This window comes from Brienomyrus brachyistius, chromosome 4 (genome assembly GCF_023856365.1).
Source record: "Brienomyrus brachyistius isolate T26 chromosome 4, BBRACH_0.4, whole genome shotgun sequence".
In the NCBI taxonomy this organism is placed as follows: domain Eukaryota; kingdom Metazoa; phylum Chordata; class Actinopteri; order Osteoglossiformes; family Mormyridae; genus Brienomyrus; species Brienomyrus brachyistius.
In genome coordinates, this window is record NC_064536.1 from 1,979,326 (window position 1) to 1,997,999 (window position 18,674).

General features: G+C 43.7%; 2 protein-coding genes and 1 long non-coding RNA gene across 4 annotated transcripts in view; 1 reads left to right on the top strand and 2 right to left on the bottom strand.

Moving 5' to 3' along the window:
• Positions 1-2: 2 nt before the first annotated feature.
• Positions 3-3,015, top strand: LOC125740529 (uncharacterized). The gene is made up of 2 exons (XR_007397647.1): positions 3-197; positions 2,027-3,015. It is a non-coding gene; the product is annotated as an uncharacterized LOC125740529 (long non-coding RNA).
• LOC125740429 (NACHT, LRR and PYD domains-containing protein 12-like) overlaps positions 253-18,674 on the bottom strand; it is a 69,255-nt gene continuing 50,833 nt past the window's right edge. Inside the window, exons 13-15 of one of the 2 annotated variants that reach the window (XM_049011521.1) lie at positions 2,044-2,188; positions 1,660-1,695; positions 253-1,020 (exon numbers count right to left, since the gene is read on the bottom strand). In XM_049011521.1, the coding sequence (XP_048867478.1) occupies positions 776-1,020; positions 1,660-1,695; positions 2,044-2,188 (426 nt within the window). In that variant the 3' untranslated portion in view covers positions 253-775. The remainder of the gene's footprint in view (positions 1,021-1,659; positions 1,696-2,043; positions 2,189-18,674) is intronic. The other variant, XR_007397626.1, reaches the window with a different exon arrangement.
• Positions 2,187-15,273, bottom strand: LOC125740507 (NACHT, LRR and PYD domains-containing protein 1-like). Its single transcript, XM_049011758.1, has 6 exons — positions 15,039-15,273; positions 4,552-4,663; positions 4,203-4,267; positions 3,771-3,988; positions 2,951-3,177; positions 2,187-2,705 (listed from the first exon to the last, which is right to left on the bottom strand). The coding sequence occupies exons 2-6, from the start codon at positions 4,654-4,656 to the stop codon at positions 2,523-2,525; spliced, it is 798 nt and encodes a 265-aa protein (XP_048867715.1). The 5' UTR covers positions 4,657-4,663; positions 15,039-15,273; the 3' UTR covers positions 2,187-2,522.

The window sequence follows — 18,674 nt, forward strand, 5'->3', positions numbered from 1 at the left end:
TCCCTACTGTTATGTTATGGTTTCTTTACTTGGCTCTCTTTTCCCTGTCAGTTTCTGATCCCTCATGGTCCCTTTAATTTGTGCCTTTTCTCCTGTGTTTTCTGTTTATTCAGTAGACTCTTGTTCGTCTCAGACCTGCAGGTGCACAGTCACCTTCTTCCCGCCTGCACCATGCCCCGCTGTGACAATGTGTGAAGGTAACATTTTGATTTTATGACCTTACTCTTCTCTTAGATTAACTTGGACAATCTCTTTGTACAAAAACAAGGTGAAAAGTATATTTCATGTTACAATGTTACAATAAGTCATTAACAAAAGTACACATTTCCTTTAACAACTTACAATAGGATTCTTTTAAAGACACACGTGCATGCCTGCCAGCCGGTGTGGGTAACAGACTTGTTGATGGACTTTGCCTTTATTCTGAATCACAGCATATACCTTCCTTTTAGCTAGCATGTCCACACTTTTCTGTTTTCAGTAATGTTAGTATGCCCTGGGGTGTGGGTAGCCAGTTGACCTTGGACCCCCAGAGGTATTTTTTTTTTCCCCTTACTTGGGAGTTTTTGGTTCACCTCCTTTGTCTTCAGTCCCATTGTGAATTTTTTTTTTTTGACCGATTCACATTGGTACACTGGTATATCTTACCGTCCCAGGTGTGAGTTGACAGGGTTTTTAAAAGGTTGTGGTACAAACTGGCTCAAAAAGAATGAAGAGAGAGTATCACCTGGGAGATTTGAAGTGGGGAGCAGGGTTTTGCATACTGTTCTAATTATTAGCCAAGCAAGTCTAAGACAAGGTGTGATTCGTTCTTCTTCAGGGAGTCAAAAAAAAGCTTTTTCAGCCTATCAGTGTTTAACACCTCATACAGCCTCCTCATCTTGTCCTGCCTGCTTCTGCAAGCACGTATGTCATCGTACTTTTCCGCACCGATATTCTCATGGAGGTCGTCCAGTAAGGGTTCGATCAGTGACACTCTCTGGATGATGGCTGTCCTGTGTTGGTCTACAAACGCCACACCTGAATGACAAGAGGTCATTGGAGAATGAGCTGAAATAAACCGTTGATACAACAAAGCCATTATTCATTTAAAAGCAATCAGTTTGTTAATATGCCAAGATGGACTGGGATGAGATGCAGTTTGGATTGTCACTGTGAATTTGAAAACAGGAAGAAATTGTTTCTAAATGATACAATTATCATGTAATTAGCATTGACATTATGCCTTACGATAGATAAAATAAATGCTGCTGAAGTGAATCCGTCCATCCTAAATAAATTAATAGGTGATTAGTATTCATTACGGAAAGGCTCCTGTAGTCCTACCATTGAGAAAGGAACCCGGACATAGTTCCTATTATCATCTGTTTGGGTTAAAACTTAACTTAGGTAAAGCATTTTCTCTACGTTCAGTGAGTTATGGGATGGTGAAATCCATCATTTGACCTCATGAAAATGTATTTGGATGCAGTGTGAATGTTATGACACCAGAGAAGGTATAACGGGCTGAGCAGGAGAACCTCGGAATGGTACCAAAGCAGGAAGTGACACTAATGCCTGTATTAGAGATGTTGCCAATCAGCATCACCTGTGTGACACCAAACAATGACCCAGTTTGGGTTCTTTGTCCCAGTGCTCATGGTAATAAATCCCACCTACCTGTATCAGTCATAGATGGTGATGCAGGAACGGCACCTGAAGGAAGAGACACCAGCTTGGTTAAGGATTTCTTTGAGGGCTTTTTGGTTAGTTACCCTGAATTGGCATTAGGTATTATTCCAGATGTTTGTGTGAATTCCTGTTAAATGAGGCCTTTCCTGTTTCTAAATGACATTAAGCAAACAGCAGAACGATGCCTTTCACAGTGCAGTGAACAGGGAAGCATTTTCTCTAAGTTAGATCCACCTGAAGCATTAAGCTAGAATCAGGGGTGCACACTGCCCACACTGGAATCTCTGCCCAGTGGTTAATCATGTTTCCTCGTCCTGATGGTCTCCAGCTGCCCCTTCTGTTTATTTCCACATAGAAAAAGCACGTGATCACCTGTGAGAATGACGAAGCGCTGCCACACGACTTCACCGCTCCTGTTTTTCAAGACACTCAGCTCCACTTCCCCTTCATCACAGTTCAGAAATACCTCAAAAGTTGGGTGGATTGTTTGGTCAAAATTGTATTCAAACTCTTCATTCTAGAGGTGAAGAGGGGAAATTGCTGGTGATGTTCTGAATCCCAGTTAAAAGTGGGAACTGTTCCTCACAAAGAGCTGGGGTGGGATTCACACCCCCAACCTGGGAGGTATGAGCCACCCTGTGGGCTTTAATTGCAACATTTAATTCACAGTAACTGCAAATGCACTCACCCCTCTTATGTCTTACAAATGCATGGAAGTTGGACCCAATTGTGACACACATGCCCATAAAAGCAGACCTGAATCCCTGTTAATAAACAAGGCTATACAGTTTAAAGCACAGATAACTATGGATTCAAGCTGGTGCACTCAAACTTTAGAGTGGTACTGTATGTCAGCTGGACATTGGATATATTAATATGTGTTCGTTGGTCGTGGTTTGGGTCGTCACCTCTGGCTGGATCCCCCTTATAGCCTCGTGGTCACAGGAAATCCTGTATCGCTCATTATGAATGAGTTTGCACTTAGAGCTGGTAGGAATGAAAATGTTTTGTCTCTGTTGCTCCTGCTTGTGCACCTGCGTTGCATAAACGCATGCTTGTAAACGCATGATGCAATCACACCTCATTATGTAATAACAAAATGAAACAAGTTTACATACCATAATGTGTGTTACACATGTGTTACACACCACAGATTAGTATTAATTTCTGAGATTTCAAATATTATTGAAGCATCTGTGCTGGTCAGATGGTGTGACCGGGTGGGAGATGATGTGTGTGGCTGAGCACCGGTGAAATAATCAGGCATGGAAATGCTCACCTGGTCAGGAGGCACATTCAGGGGCAGCAAGAACACATTCAAGACTTTATCTATGGGCCGGAGCAGTAGTAGCACATGCCCTCGGACCTTGGGGAATAATTTCCTCTTTATGACACCAAAAAGAGAGAGGCTGGTGAGACTGATGACCACATGTGTGTCTGTCACCTCCAGTGGCTGCAGAATCTCCACATTGTCTTCGGTTACATGTGCTACAGCCAGGTTACCATCTGGAAGCAAAATTGTTTGATTCTTAAGGGAGGAAGAAAGAAGCCTTCAGTCTGATTCCTAACTCTTCCCTCAATACAGTAAGAATGTGATATTTGAGAAGCTGGAAGATTCACTTTCATTTTGCTTTTCTTTCCTTTCTCCATTACGTGACACGCAGTTAGCACATGCCACACCCCAAGTAATGTTTATGTGACACTGTGCGATTGGTGTATGGTGTTCGGAAGAAGGAAATAGTTCCTACATTAAACTACTCACTACGAAGTCTGTAGCTTATCCTGTGGAACGTTATGCTTTCTGGTTAGAGACATTACTATTTAATTTTCGAATGCATTTTTTTGCCGCATTAAACATCACAGAAGAATGCCATTTCAGTCCCATTTTATTTGACAGAAGCCTGACATTTCTACTGCTGATATCACCAATACCAGGTGTCACTAAATCCCCAATAAAACATATCTTTTGTATTTTTTGGGGTGAACTGCCCTTTTAAACAAGGCAAGTCACAATCTCACTGTAACACAGAATTTGTAAACCATCCTGGCCAAGTGTGGGAAGAAGCATCTGCACTTTCACATTAGTCTGTATAATTTACCTGCACATGACATCTCACAGTGAGGGAGGTGCAGCTCCTTCAGGGTCCCTTGGGGACACTCGACGCCAAAAAGGGGCCCTGCTGGACTCCAGCTGCCGGGGGTCTTGGGGGCTTTTTCCCAGGAGCAGAAGCTGTAGATCACCACCCCGCTGAACTCCATCACAAACACCAAGCCTGTGACGCAGCAGAAGAACCTTCCAGGATGTTTCGCCTGGAACCTGAATCACAGAACCAAGGTTGGGGGAGAGACTCTGCCAGTGAACCCAAGATGGTATCATACTGATTGTGTCCTCTACACTGGACAGTGTGATTCATATTTGAAGTGGTTAAAAGTCACTGGGTGAGACAGTTGATGGATGGATGTCTTCATTATCCACTTGCAGGCTCCTTACAGTGATGTGGAAGTTGTTACATAAGACACAGCAGAGTTACCTGTATTCTGTCTTGTTAGTTGTTTCCTCCACATCTGGTGTAAATAAGTGCTCATTGTTTGACCCCTGAGTAAAAACATAATCATGACTCAACACTTTGGAGTAATCATTAAAAAGATGGTGCTGTCATCTTCATGATTGGTTGGCTTATTTTATTCATCTTAACGTATAACCTGGTATAACCTTGACTTAATCCCATTTGCACAGTGATTCTGAAATTACAGTATCCAGGTTCCGTGCAATAGCATCCTATCATGCATGTTGGATTTAAATATTTCAGTTCACTCCATAGGTTTGACCTTGATTGCTAGATACTTGTTTCATTACTTCAGTCAAATCCAACAACTCACCAGCTCCGGAATCCAATTCCAGGCGACAGTGACAGACGTGGAAGCTCTACAATGTTTCAGAGATGAAGGCTTCTCACTCTCCATGAATTTTGCTGTGTCTTGCATATTACTGCTGCGTATTAAAATTCATAATTAATACACGCTTAACCACGTGTACAAATACATCCCACACATCTCACTTCTCAAAAGCCTCTCTCTGTAACTCAAGAGCAGCCATTTGAAACACTATAATGCAGTCTCACTGCAGAAGAACTCAACGAGTAAGGATTCAGTCATCGGTGCTCCACTGGAAAAAGCTGTCAGAGAAGTTTCCAGTGTCTCTGGAGGGACTGATATCTATTATAAGGGAGTGGCAAGGTGGTTAGCACTGCTGCTTCCCCGCAAGAAGGTTCTGGGTTCGATCCCAGCGTTGGGTGTAAGACCTTTGTGTGTGGAATTCTCACGCTCTCCCCGTGTTTGCGTGGGTTCCTTCTGCAGGGCAGGTTGATTGGCAAGCCTAAACTGGCCCTGTAATTGTGTGCGAGTGGGTATATCTATCCTCGTGGAGACATAAGGGGGAAAAAAAGGATATTTATCACATTATGGGGACCGGTTTCGTGCTAAAATGAAAAAAACTCTTGTATTTTATTTGGTTACTTATGGTTAGGGCTGGGTGGGGGTTAAGGTTGTCATAGTTAGCGTTAGCATTTTTCCCATAGAAGTGAATGAGCGGGCCCTATAAGGATAGGTATACCCTACGTGTGTGTGTGTGCGCCCTGCGGTGTGTTGTAGCGCCTGCCCAGGGTTGGTTCCCGCCTACACCCCTTGTTCCCAGGATAGGGGACGGTCCCTCCCCGTGACCCCAGTTAGGATTAAGTGGTTATGGTGATGGATGGATTATATATATTAATACATAATCAATAGCATATATTAATGGGCACTTTGGAAACTAAATGATACATTATTCTACTGATACATTCAGTAATGAATGAAATAGGTCAGTACTGGGTCACATCTCAGTACTCTCAGGTACGCAGTACCGCACCTCTTTGTAATGACACTTCATAATATATGCAGAGTGTACTGACACCTAGGAATTAACAAGGGGAGTACCAGTACCTGGTGCTGAATAACAATGGGAATACCAGCACATAATACTGAATAACATGGGGAGTATCGGTACTCTATTTGGATGAATTCGTAGACGGTATGTGGAATGCTTATCTTGGTTTCAGGAGAGAGGGTCAGGTCAGTATGTGGAATGCTTATCTCCTCATCAGGGCAAGGGGAGGATCGTATGCGGGACGCTTATCTTGTCTTCAGGAGGATGAGGAGGCATTTCGCAAGCAACATTACTCAGACAAAAGTGGGAATTTGAGGACACATTGCCTGAGGGGAGGGGTGAGCCTGGCCAGCTCGTCCCCTGCCTGCATGCAGCGCTAAATTTAGCATAAAGGAAGGGGGAGATCCCAGTGTTGACCGGAGCTCAGCCGTGGGATAGAGCGCGCATCGCCCGGCCCTTTCTCGGGACTTATGTGTTGATCTCTGTCCAGGACTGAAAAGGGCTCCCCAGTCCATGTGTGAAGGTGGGTGATGATGGCATGTCCGAGTGTGAATAGCTTTGCAACTGCTTATGCCTTTCATTGATCCTTGGGAGTAATTATCACCGCTTGTGATAATTCGTAACTTCTATATTTCATTGCTTCTATTCTATCTATAAATATATTGACCTTTGCAAAAAAAGTCAAACTGGGAACAATGGGCTCTAAAGCCATCGACTCACATATCAGGGGAGAGAAGCACAAGCATTTTGTCAAGTCAGACAACAACTGTCCCCATTCAGTTGGTTTGCCAGTCCTGCATGTACAACCTCTACAGACAGGCCTACACCCGCTTTGGCAGTGTCTCCAGACACCCCCACAACCTTCAATGCCTTCAGTACATTCTCCTTAACCGACACACTGAAAGCAGAAGTGCTATGGGCTTTGCAAATGGTTAGCCGACATCACTCCTATACGGGTCAGTCCGTGCCAAATCAACCAATGTTAAGAAAAGTTCCATGGGCATCATTCCTGATTTTGATGAAAACTTGATATTTTGATCCTTATAGAGGACCCTGAAAATTCCCCAAGTTTTATTGAAAAATTCTGATGCAGTCCAAAGTTATGGCCCTTTCAAATTTGGGTGCCACGCCCCTTTTTGGCACTTGCGAATAGCACATATAATTTGTAAGGGTTTTCAGGAGACCATATCTTCATTTCTAAGCATGCTAGAAATCTGAAAATTGCTCTCCTGGTTTATGTTTCTCTGCTCTTTCAGAATCATTAACATTAAGCTCAGGGGAAGCACTTCAAAGCTATGGACCTTCAAAAATCAGTTTTTGGTTAACTTTTTTCGGATTTTGACCCCAAGCTGTGGGGTCACCACCACACCTACATCCAATATTCTTCTATATTTTTGTTATTTGAGGAAGATACTGTAAGCAGATGCAAATTCATTCTAAATAACCATTCTTTGATATATTGCCATCTGAAAATGGTCACAGGTGAGAAATCCCCCACAGGACCCCCTACTTCGGGGGCGTAGTTGACTGTGTAGATAGTTAGTGATGGGAATGAAACTTATACAGTTGAAAGAAGCATATCTGAACTATAAATTCAGAAAATATAAGTATCTCAACTCAACTCCTTCAATATAAACTCCCAGGGTCAAATATGACATTTTCAAGTCCTCTCTAGCATGCTTAGAAGTGAAGATATGGTCTCCTGAAAACCCTTACAAATTATACGTGCAATTCACGAGTGCAAAAAATGGGCGTGGCACCCAAATTAGAAAGGGCCATAACTTTGGACTGCATCAGAATTTTTCAATAAAACTTTTCAGTGTTCTCTATAAGGATCAAAATACCAAGTTTTGAAGTGTGGATGGTGGAGAAAGTTCTCAAAGCTCTACATTGTCTTTTCCACTCGGCACCAGCCAGAAGAGAGGACTTCACAGCTGCAACATCATCCTCAAGATTCCCTCTACCTTTCTGTGGCCATCGGTGGCGCGGAAATTTGCCAGCTGTCGAATGAGCATTGGAAGTCTGGCCCTCTATTGTGAAATACAGGTCCTTCTCAAAAAATTTGCATATTGTGAAAAAGTTCATTATTTTCTGTAATGTACTGTTAAACATTAGACTTTCATATATTTTAGATTCATTACACACAACTTTAGTAGTTCAAGCCTTTTATTGTTTTAATATTGATGATTTCGGCATCATCTTTTGACTGCATTTGTGAAGCCCGAATGGATCCCCTTCTGGCCAAATTACATTTTTTTCATGGCAGAGTTATACTGTAAAAATTGACAAGTACCTGTATTTTTCAAAATACATACGTATTATTGCTAAATTCTGCATCACTTATTTTAGTTTGAAATACAGACATTTCAAATGTAATATTTCAACTGTTTTAACAGTTTTACATATTTTAAAATACAAATATTTTCTTAGTTATCAGCTATATTTGATGCATTATCGTCAAGTAAGGTCAGTTTGGCGGTTAGAAGGTGTTGTGCTGTTTGAACTAAAACAGGCGCGAAGGAGCTGTCTTTAGTTCGCCGTTGCTGGCACAGAGAAAAGCGACACAATTGGATGTCAAGGTGAGTAATACCATGTTTCTTGATTTATTTATTTTTTTTGTCTGTTCAAGTGGTGAGCACTCAGTTATTTTTAAGAACTGAGTAGTGGTTATTATATATTTTAAGGTTTAAGGTATTGGAGCTTCATTATTCGTTATTTGATAGTTATCGTTAGATGATATGATTAACATTATTATATTTTGGTCTTGTTTGGTACTTGTTATCAGTATTACGTTAACTTGGTATTGGTGCTTAATTAGTTTTTTGCTAGTGTGCTAGTTTTGCTAGTTAGGCGAAGCTAGCTGTGACCGCAGGAGAAAGAACGTGTGATATTTGTGTAAAGTCTGTGTCATCAGATTTTGTCTTCACAGTTGTTTTAACACAATCAGCTAAAAACGCGAAGAGTTTCAGTTTGCCTCATTATTTCTTATAAGCATATAAGCAAAATGCAGAAAATGCAAAATTATTTCAGGTGAATTCAGATTGTGGTGTGAAGTTTGATTCAGTTTTTAATAATCTCATTCATTTTCATTTCTGCCATGGGTTACCGCCTTGCATAAGGCATGATTTGTTTGAGGGCATTGTGTCTTTATACATCAGCCGGTTAGTTTCAGAGAAGAATTTGTCATACCAGCAGTTAAATCGCCGCATTACTACCTTTAAGTATATAGTATAGTAGTTGAATTGCTAATGGGACATTTTAAACAAGAAAAACGGGACCTCTTATTCCAGACAGAGGTAAGCATTTCAGTTTTAAAGATATGTATTTTCTTTAATGGTATATTACATTACAAATGTATTCTTTTACAACTGGACGTAGTTACCCTCTACTTTATTCTGAGTGATGTGAAATTTACCTGTGAAACTAAAATGGTAATGATAGATAGCATGGTTTATTTATTGCTTGTGTACTTCACTGTTTGTAGGGATTCTGCCGCACGTGACCACCTGGAATGATGGAATATGAGGAAGTTTTTTTTAAGACTTCAACATGCTTCTGTTCCCTTCACATACTATTGCTCCTGTGAACATTATCGTAGTTTATTTATTCCTTAATTATTTCAACAGTTAGTTTTGCATTTTTGAAAATCACAATTAAAAAGATTTTAAAATGACATGATGTAAATGTAAGAATTGTTGAACATTTTCCATTAACATCTTTCTATAAAAATGATATTTTTGTAAACTAAGTGAAATATGTTTTTTTCTAAAAACTTACAGTAAAGACCTATTGTCATACCCGGCTCGTCCGCTCCTCGTGTGTGCCACGCCCCCTGATTACCCACGTGTATTTCCCTGATCGTCTCCAGCTTTGTCTAGTTACTTTGATTAGTCCTGTGTATTTAAGTCCTGGTCTCCCCGGTTTCCCTTGTCCGTCATTGATGTTTCCTGATGTCTGTCGCCGTCCAGTGTTCCCTGACCCGCTTATCCTTATTAAAACCCCGTTTTCCCGTATCCCGCTTGCCTGCCTGCTCCTTACCCGCACGATCGCCGCTTATCTCCGGCGTGATCGTGACAGAATGACGGACCCCAAAAAGAAGCGAAGGAAGAGGAGAGCGCAGCCGGAGGAGCTAACCATTCGCCTGGGGGCTTGCTCTCTCGCCAAGCTGGGACTCCTGACTGAGTGCGAGGAGGAGGAACCCCTCCAACTCCAGGATCCGGAGCCGGCCGTTAGAGAGCTACCGTCAACCCCGGAGCGAGGTTCCTTCCGGTCAGAGCGGCTGGCCAATGGGGGGGCCAGAGCGGTGCGGGAAGCCATCCCGCGAGTCCCCAACTTTCTTAAAGGGGCCACGTCCATTCCACCCGCGGTCCTCGCTGATCGATACTTCACCCTCCAGGGGCTTTATTGGAGGGTGATAGGAGAACCGGCCCCACAGGCCCCCCTGGAGGGGGAAAGACTCGCCACACAGCTGGGGCAGGACTTGGCCTCCTTCACTCCAGAATCCCCTTACTCAGATCTGGAGAGAATTGCTGAGGACCTCCGGAGGCTAATCAAACTCCGGAGAGCCTCGGCTGCGACTTCCGAGTCGCCGCCATTGCCGGCGGACCCCGCTCCCGTGCAGCCGCCGCCTGCGCAGCTGCCTTCGCTGCCCCCACTGCAGCCACCTGCAGCTCCAGGGCAGGCGCCCCCACTGCAGCCACCTGCAGCTCCCGGGCAGGCGCCCCCACTGCAGCCACCTGCAGCTCCCGGGCAGGCGCCCCCTCTGCAGCCGCCTGCTGCAGCTCCCGGGCAGGCGCAGCCGCCTGCTGCAGCTCCCGGGCAGGCGCAGCCGCCTGCTGCAGCTCCCGGGCAGGCGCAGCCGCCTGCTGCAGCTCCCGGGCAGGCGCAGCAGCCTCCAGTTCCTGACCGCGCTCCAGTTCCTGACCGCGCTCCAGTTCCTCCCGAGGCGCCCCCTCCGCCTGCAGCAGCTCCCGAGGCGCCCCCTCCGCCTGCAGCAGCTCCCGAGGCGCCCCCTCCGCCTGCAGCAGCTCCCGAGGCGCCCCCTCCGCCTGCAGCAGCTCCAGAGGCGCCCCCTCCGCCTGCAGCAGCTCCAGAGGCGCCCCCTCCGCCTGCAGCAGCTCCAGTCCCTGGCCCCGCTCCTGTCCCTGGCCCCGCTCCTGCGACCCCTTGTCCCTCGCCCCGGCGACATCGACCCCGAACTAGGGTCGGCCTGTCTGTGTCCCGCAAAGGGAGGGGACACAGACGCAGGGCTGGGGTCCCGCCCGCCCTGCCCCCTGGCTCGCCCTCCCTCGCCTGCGCTCTGGCTCGGTTGGCGCCTGCGGGTCCTGGCCCTCCGAGTCGGCTGTCGCCTGCGGGTCCCTCTCCGGTGCCTCGTCGCCCTGCCTCGCTCCCCTCTCCAGAGTCCTCCTCGGTTGCCTGCGGGGCCCCTACCTCCGACCCTCCGCCGGACGTCGCCGCCTGCTGCGGCTCCCCCCTCCTCCGGGCCTTCGCCGTGGGCCCCTCCTGCTCCCTCGTCCCCTTCCCCGGTGCTCCCTCCTGCTTCCTCCCTGGCCCCTCCGCGGGTCCCTCGCCCTGCCTCCTCGGCCCCTCCGAGGTCCGCTCCGGCCTCCCGGCCGCCTGCGGCCCCTCCGGCTGCCTCCCGTCGCCCGCTGGGGCTCCCTCGGGCTCCCCTTCCTTCCTCCTCCTTGTCTCCCTACGCCCCTGCCTTTGTCCCGCCTGTCTCTGCCCCTTCGTTTTTTGCTCCCCCTTGCTTTGTTCCTCCCGTCTCTGCTCCTCGTCCTTCTGGGTTCCCTCTGTTCACTCCTGGCCCTTTTGTTCCGCCCGTTCCCTCCGTGTCCCCGTTTCTTGTCTGTCTGCCTTTCCTGTCCTGTGTCATGTCTTGTCCTGGCTTCTGCCTCTGTGTCAGTTTTGCCTGTCTGTCTTGTTCCCTGTCCCTCGTTGATTTCTGGTTTTGTTTTTCAGGTCCTGTTTTGCCTCGTCCCGTCTGTCGCCCCCTTCCTTGGCGCGCCCGGGGAAGCGCGCCTTTGGGGGGGGGTTCTGTCATACCTGGCTCGTCCGCTCCTCGTGTGTGCCACGCCCCCTGATTACCCACGTGTATTTCCCTGATCGTCTCCAGCTTTGTCTAGTTACTTTGATTAGTCCTGTGTATTTAAGTCCTGGTCTCCCCGGTTTCCCTTGTCCGTCATTGATGTTTCCTGATGTCTGTTGCCGTCCAGTGTTCCCTGACCCGCTTATCCTTATTAAAACCCCGTTTTCCCGTATCCCGCTTGCCTGCCTGCTCCTTACCCGCACGATCGCCGCTTATCTCCGGCGTGATCGTGACACCTATACAGAACAATTATGGTTTCAGTGTATTTTCTGTGTTTGTATCAAAAGTTTAATTATAGCGTATAACAAGTAATTTAAATCACTCATTGTCTACTAAGCTGGAAGGCACAAGGTATACTGTAGGTTAGATGGCATGCATGCATTGTTACATTAATATGCCTTAACATAAGAACTATAGTAAATATAAACTGCACATAAGGGCATGCAAACTTTAGCATTACATTAATTCACATACTGTATATATACTGTATTGTTATATTGAGATATTACAGTAAATTACATTAAAATGAATACAGTATTGAACCGTAAATTAAATGTACATGAAAACATTACAGAAGTTTCTGTAGTTTTACAGTAGTTTAGGTATACTGTATTATACTGTGATTAAAGATATTGCAGTAAATTACAATAAAAACAAAATGCAGTAATGAACTGTAAAATAAATATACAGTGGCCTACTATAAAATTTACAGTACTGTACTGGCGTCTGCTGCCAGTAATTTACTGTAAAATAAATAGTTTCTATCACATTTGACTATTAGATATTTTTCAGGATCTTTCAGGTTGCCTAAGGTCATTGCTGTATGCTGCCTGGCTCTTTGCCTTTAGAGCTGCTTAAGTACTTAAAAGTGTGTAACTCCAAAGGAATCCTGAAGGATTCTCTCTGGTGGGTGGGATCCAGTATCGTTAGTATGAGCAGGTCTTGATGTATTACTCTTGTGGGAGGGAGCTAAGCTGGGAGAAGAAACAGAGCTTCCATTACTGAGGGAGGCTAATGAATCTTGTTTGTCATTCCATACACTTTATTCCACCTACAGCACCCCTCCATAGGTGAACCTTAGTTGCCCATCCAGGGAGACCCACACAAAGAAACACCTGGACAAATCAAAGCTTCTGAATCATCTACTACACATCTGCATCAGTCTGCACCAGTCTCTGTCCAGAGTACTAAATGATTACATTTGGTCTGTATTTGCTCTGAAGACCCACACAAAAACTATTCACCCAGTCACGTCACATAAACCACTGCTGATGAAAGATAATAAACATAAAGCTACTCTGACACATTGTATCGAATCCACTGAAATATCTATTCAGTTAAATTACTGAAATTACTGGATATACCGCACAAGGAGAAATAGATTAAAATGCATAGTTTTTATTTGAGGAGTGACAGTGGAACAAAAACCACTATAATCACCTTTAAGCAGATTTCTTTTTATGGTTTCCGAGGAACCGGGTCTACTTGCCAAGGCTTGAAAATACCGATCCTGTCGGTTAGTCTTTCTGGCCACAGCCCTCCATCATCATAATGCTTTTCTGATTCAACCTGCTGTGTCTGCTCTTCCTCAATCTGACACTGATGCTCCGCACTGCCTTCTCCTCCATGTACTGTACACAGTTATCTGCCTTTCTCCGCCATCTCCCTCTGAGTTAAGTACTTGTTGCACCTGCATAGGAACTGCTTAAGAATAACCAACTATTAGATCGTACATGGTTATAACATCAACTTAAAATTTTAATGTAAACTAGAAATTAATTTACATAAAAAAAAATCACAGCTAAGCTTCTCCTCTGTCTGTCCGTTCCTTACACACTGAAACGACATTTTTCACGATGTTGAAGCGGTTTCGCGCTTTATGGAAATTGCATGAAATACGGAGGAAAGATCAACCCGAAAAAATTACAACGCAAGACATATAACTTACAATTGCATACTTCCCATGTAATATTTTGTGCAACTGCTGACCTTCCATCGAATATGAATGCTTTCCGTCGTATTTCAGCCAAATAAAACTGAAATACCAACCCCGCTGATCGGCCGGTTCCCAGAGCTAAAAAGACTAAAGCACAAGCTAAAATGGGCCGCCCACTCACATAAGCAAAGAAGAAAAAACTTCCGTAAGATTTTTGTGCATCCCTCAGGCGAGAAACAAACAAAATCAATAATAGACTTAACGTAAATTTAGACAACCAATACCACCAAAAACATTAAATAACACAGGCAGTGTTATAAAGACGGACAAAGCACTTAACATAAAAAAAATTAACCAAAAGAAATATAAAACTAAAACATAAACAGGTCCAACAGAGCAGCAGTGCTCCTACAGCGTCCCCACAGAGTTAATTTTACAGCCGTTAAATAGTCCAGACACCATCGCTCAGGCAGCACCTCAATCACACGCCAGAGGGTAAAGATTGGAATTTTTTGGCACGAGGGTAGATATTGGAATTTTTGTCGACCATGCCACCTAAGGGATGGCTACCACCTATGAATTAATTAATAAGTGCACCATCTACACCCATATTCTACATATGCACAAGTGAGGCTCACAGATTCGTTGCCACAACGAAACAGACAGGATTCTATAAAACAAATATCATTTTTCACACTGCACCAACAGAGATGACAAAAACACAGGCGACCAAGAAACTATAACTAAATAGCTCCTTTATTTCATTTTCAATGGCAAATGCAAACCCCCTACTGTTTCCCACTCGTAAGGGGTGGAGAATCTAAAGTAATTAACCAGAGTGAGGTTTACCAGGAGGGGTCCACACTAGGGGAGCACTATATTACACAAACAACAGTTTGACCAGTAACTCAGGCCGGGCAAGTACAAATGACAATAAATTCACACAGCTAATACTGTAGTATTACTGCTATTCACACAGCAAGCACAGCAATACCTCACTACACATACACACACACACCATAAGGCACTCAACTAATAAGTACGGCAAATATTAAGCCAAAAAGTTACATGTTTGTGCATTTCGGCAGACTTTCCACCGGTGTGGATTTCAAAAAAAAAAAATACAGCAACAACCACAAAAAAAGAAAGACAGACGAACCAACGGGTGAAACGAAAAAACACATAAATTAGTCCCGCTCCGATGACCTGCACACACGGGGCCGCCCGAGCCAGTGAGCACAAAAGCCACGACGTACAAAACGAGAAAATGCTCGAAACAAAACAGCAGCACAGCATCAACTGGTGCCCAGGAAGCAGATCAAATCAGTAACAGGCAGCTTACAACCTGTGGAAAATATAAGGTGCAAAAGACACAAACACTATAGAGGTTAAGGTTAAAAAGAGTTAAGGTAACCACGTACCACAGTCTGGAAGAAGTAATTCATCTGTTCATACGGGGAATAACCGAACAAAATCACCATATAGGATATTAAAATAGGCAATACCAGGTCAAACAGGGCTCAATTATATATCACTGATTGATTAAGAGGCTACACAACACTCGCTGTTCACCACGAGAGCGTTCCAGTCACAGACACAGAGCCCGTCTCTGAATGCTTCCGTAAAACACTCCAAACTGCGCCCTAGCCCATAGTGAAAGCTTAGAATGCCTAAGGGGTCATACTTTTAGTACGTACGCATGGAGGGGGGGGTCTAAAATTTGACCGAATTTTGCGTACGTGTGCGTATGCTGGAGGGGGGGGGGGGTGAATCAACTTGAGAAATTTAAAAATTAAGTGTTTTGTTCTGAGGGGGGGGGGGGCAGGCTTTGTGCTAAACTTTGTCTGTCACACTAAGAAATGGGAACAAACTGGAACACAGGCAGGAAGAAGAGGGGGGCTTCGGCCCTTCTCATAGTGTAAGTAAAATTAGAAAAGCAGAAAGTGCATTATCAGGGTCATGGTGACATTGTGCTTGTGCTTGACCTGCTGGGCCTAACAATGGAGGGGGTCGCTGACGCTGCCAAGTTGCAACATAACAGGATAAGATAAAAGGGAAAGGGTGTGGGTACTAAGGCACAGCATTGTCAAAACAATAGTTGTATGTCACACAAGTGGAAAGATACCAACAAGAACAGCAAATGCCCTAAACGGGTTATAAAAACCAGACACAGACAATAGAGAGGAGAGCTTCCTTCGGTATGTACTGTTTGTGCATCTGAGTGTGGCTCCCGGATTGCAATCTGCGCTTAGAATAAAGAGAGCTGACTTACAACCATCCTTCGCCTCACGAGTGCATCTTTTCCTCATCAACGGACTCGATGGAGTCTAACTCCAACAGTTCACGATACCTGACCTGCTGGATTGCACTCCATACGTGCATATAACTCAAAACGTCTTTAGTTCATCTCCCGATCATCAGCCGGCCGGCCGGCGGATAGTCCATCAACATCGAATCAACACGCAAGCAGAATTATAAGCATGAAACACTAACCATTATTATTAATGTCTGTAACAACTGTTCGCCTGACATACATATTCGAATAAATCCAAGTTGAATAGAAAGTTTAACGTTATTTTTATTCTGTTATAAATGACCACTCTCTTACAGCCGCGCCCCATTGCCCCTGAATGCAACGTAACAAATGACAATGGGGCCGAGTTTAAGACTTTAAGGCGGGAAGTGCAAACGCAGTCACACAAAACGACCATGGTCGGGGCTTCCCCACATCATGTCTAGCTTTTACACGGCCACAGCTCCTGAGTGCGACATGAGTTTTTTAGAACGAACGGTCTCTGTTTAAACAATATCTCATAAACGATCTAAAAAAAAAAACAGTTTTGCAATGCACCACGGACCTCCGAAATATCTGGTTTAAAAGGCGCTGTAACATTATGGAAATGGCGACCCGTTTCGTTTTATTTGAAAGTGATTTTATTACAGTAAATCTTATGACATTATTCTTTTGTTATCCCTAAAGTTAACAGGAACGTTTGTAGCTCCAAAAAGCAGGGCAAAATGTGCGTATGTGCTAAAAGTATGGCCCCTAATCACAAAATAAGATCACAGGGTATCCCCGTTTAGACATAACTTCAACGGAGCGGCACTCAGTGCTCGGAACCAGCGGGAATCCAATGCAGATGGGGAGGAGGGACTACTGTACTTAATCTTGCCACTCACCTCACTACTTACCAGCCGAATTCATAAAATAGCCCCCAGACCAACCACTAAGTACCGAGTGTCACGTGACAAGTACATTAATTAATTAATTATTATTTTTTTAACTCCTTTATTTCGTCTTCAGTAAAATACAATATTCAAGCAGCACAGGTATATCAAAACAGGCCAAACAAAAGAGTACAAAGTTTACAGGCACATTTGGTTATAACCTTCTTTAAAGAATTAATAAATAAAACTAAGTCATTTTTAAAAGCTACAAAGTTGGGGAGGACCTTCATATGTCTACATTTATATAAAAAATTGCGATTAAAATAATATTGTTGAACAAAAATTCAGTATCCTCTTCAATGAAAACCCCAAACTTAAAGATACTCTAAGTGTGGTGTTACATATTGTGAAGATAAACAACTAAACAGAGTACACCAAAAAGTGTTTTCACTCTCATTATAACAGAAAGAACGTAAACCTTCTAAGCTGTCTAAATTAAATCTCATTTTAAAAAATTGTTTACATGGGTAAATGTCATTAATCGTTTTAAAGTCAACTTCTTTCTTTTTGGGTAACAAGAGGAAAGGACATAGATATTATACCCAGCAAACAGCATGATGTCCTTAGGTCGTCCTTAGGATGTCCTCTTTTTGTCCCGATCTCGTCCTCAAAGGACGTCCTTAGGACATCTTAATGGAAAGTTTTTTTTACGTCCTTAGGATGACTTTTAGGGATGTCCTAAGGACGTCTAGAGGACCAGTTATGGACCTTTTAAGGACATTTTCAGGACATTCTGTGAACATATAGGCATTAAACCCACGTAAATCCCCTTTTCTAAATTATTAATATTTGACATTTTACCAGTAATGCTAGGGACATAAACAAGGGACAGCCTGAGGATGTCCTTTGGAGGGCCAGCTCAATGTCCTTTATTGGGTACATTCTTAGGATGACCATGTTACTGATGTGCTGCTGTGGCCAATATTTTACCCCATACTGTGGTCTGTGTGGATCCCAATGTCTCAGTGCAATGATGGGGACACTGTACCGTAAAGTGTTGCCGTCCTTCACATAGACATAAAACCGAGGTCTTGACTCTCTCTTTCCAAAGAGTAGGGCTGACTAAAATTGCCCACTGTTGCCTTATCAAATCTGACCTAAGGTGACTTATCAAATCTGTCCTCCTAATCATCCCCAGTATCTAACTGGTAAATTCTCTCCTGCCCCTTCACCACCTTAGCTACTGTGTGGTGAGCGTAATGGGGCAGAATGGTTGATGTCACATCATCCAGGTCGGTGCTACACGGTGGAGGTGGCTGAAGTGGCCTATAAATTGCATTTATAAAGCACTTTGCGTGTCTTAAAAAGTTCTGTATAAATGTAACTTTCATTCATTCTTTCATGAAAAATAATGAAATCCTTCAAAAACAATTCATTATGACAACTTGCTGGAATAACATTTAAATAGATATAATTTTGTCTTAAGTATTTCTTTATTTATTAATGTTCCATTAGCATGTCCAGAGGACAGCCACAGAATACCCTTCAGCTTTGACCTTCCTTGAATGTCAAAAAAAAAAAAATTAATTTGTTGAAATATATTGTAATAATTTATTGTAAGAACATTAGCAATTTTCTTTAAGTTTCTAATTTAACAACTGTCATTAATAAAAATACAACATAAATATTAAGACATCACATTTTAAAGGTCTTTTTGTGAAAATTTCATTCTCAGTCATCAGTATCGATGGCCAGATAATCCTTCCTTACTTCAGAACCTGTGCCTTGTAACAAAAACATTTATGAAATGTTTGATCCCAGTCCATTGATTACTTAATTACTGCTAATTAAAACTAAATAATTATGTGGCGACTATCTTTACAAGTCTA

Excerpts from the sequence above, each read along its gene's own strand:
- LOC125740507 (XM_049011758.1), bottom strand. The coding sequence starts at position 4,656 with ATGCAAGACACAGCAAAATTCATGGAGAGTGAGAAGCCTTCATCTCTG. Across the intron at positions 3,178-3,770 it reads CTGTGAGATGTCATGTGCAG|ATGGTAACCTGGCTGTAGCA; the intron begins GTAAATTATACA and ends TTTTGCTTCCAG. Across the intron at positions 2,706-2,950 it reads TGAATGTGCCTCCTGACCAG|GTGCACAAGCAGGAGCAACA; the intron begins GTGAGCATTTCC and ends TATGCAACGCAG.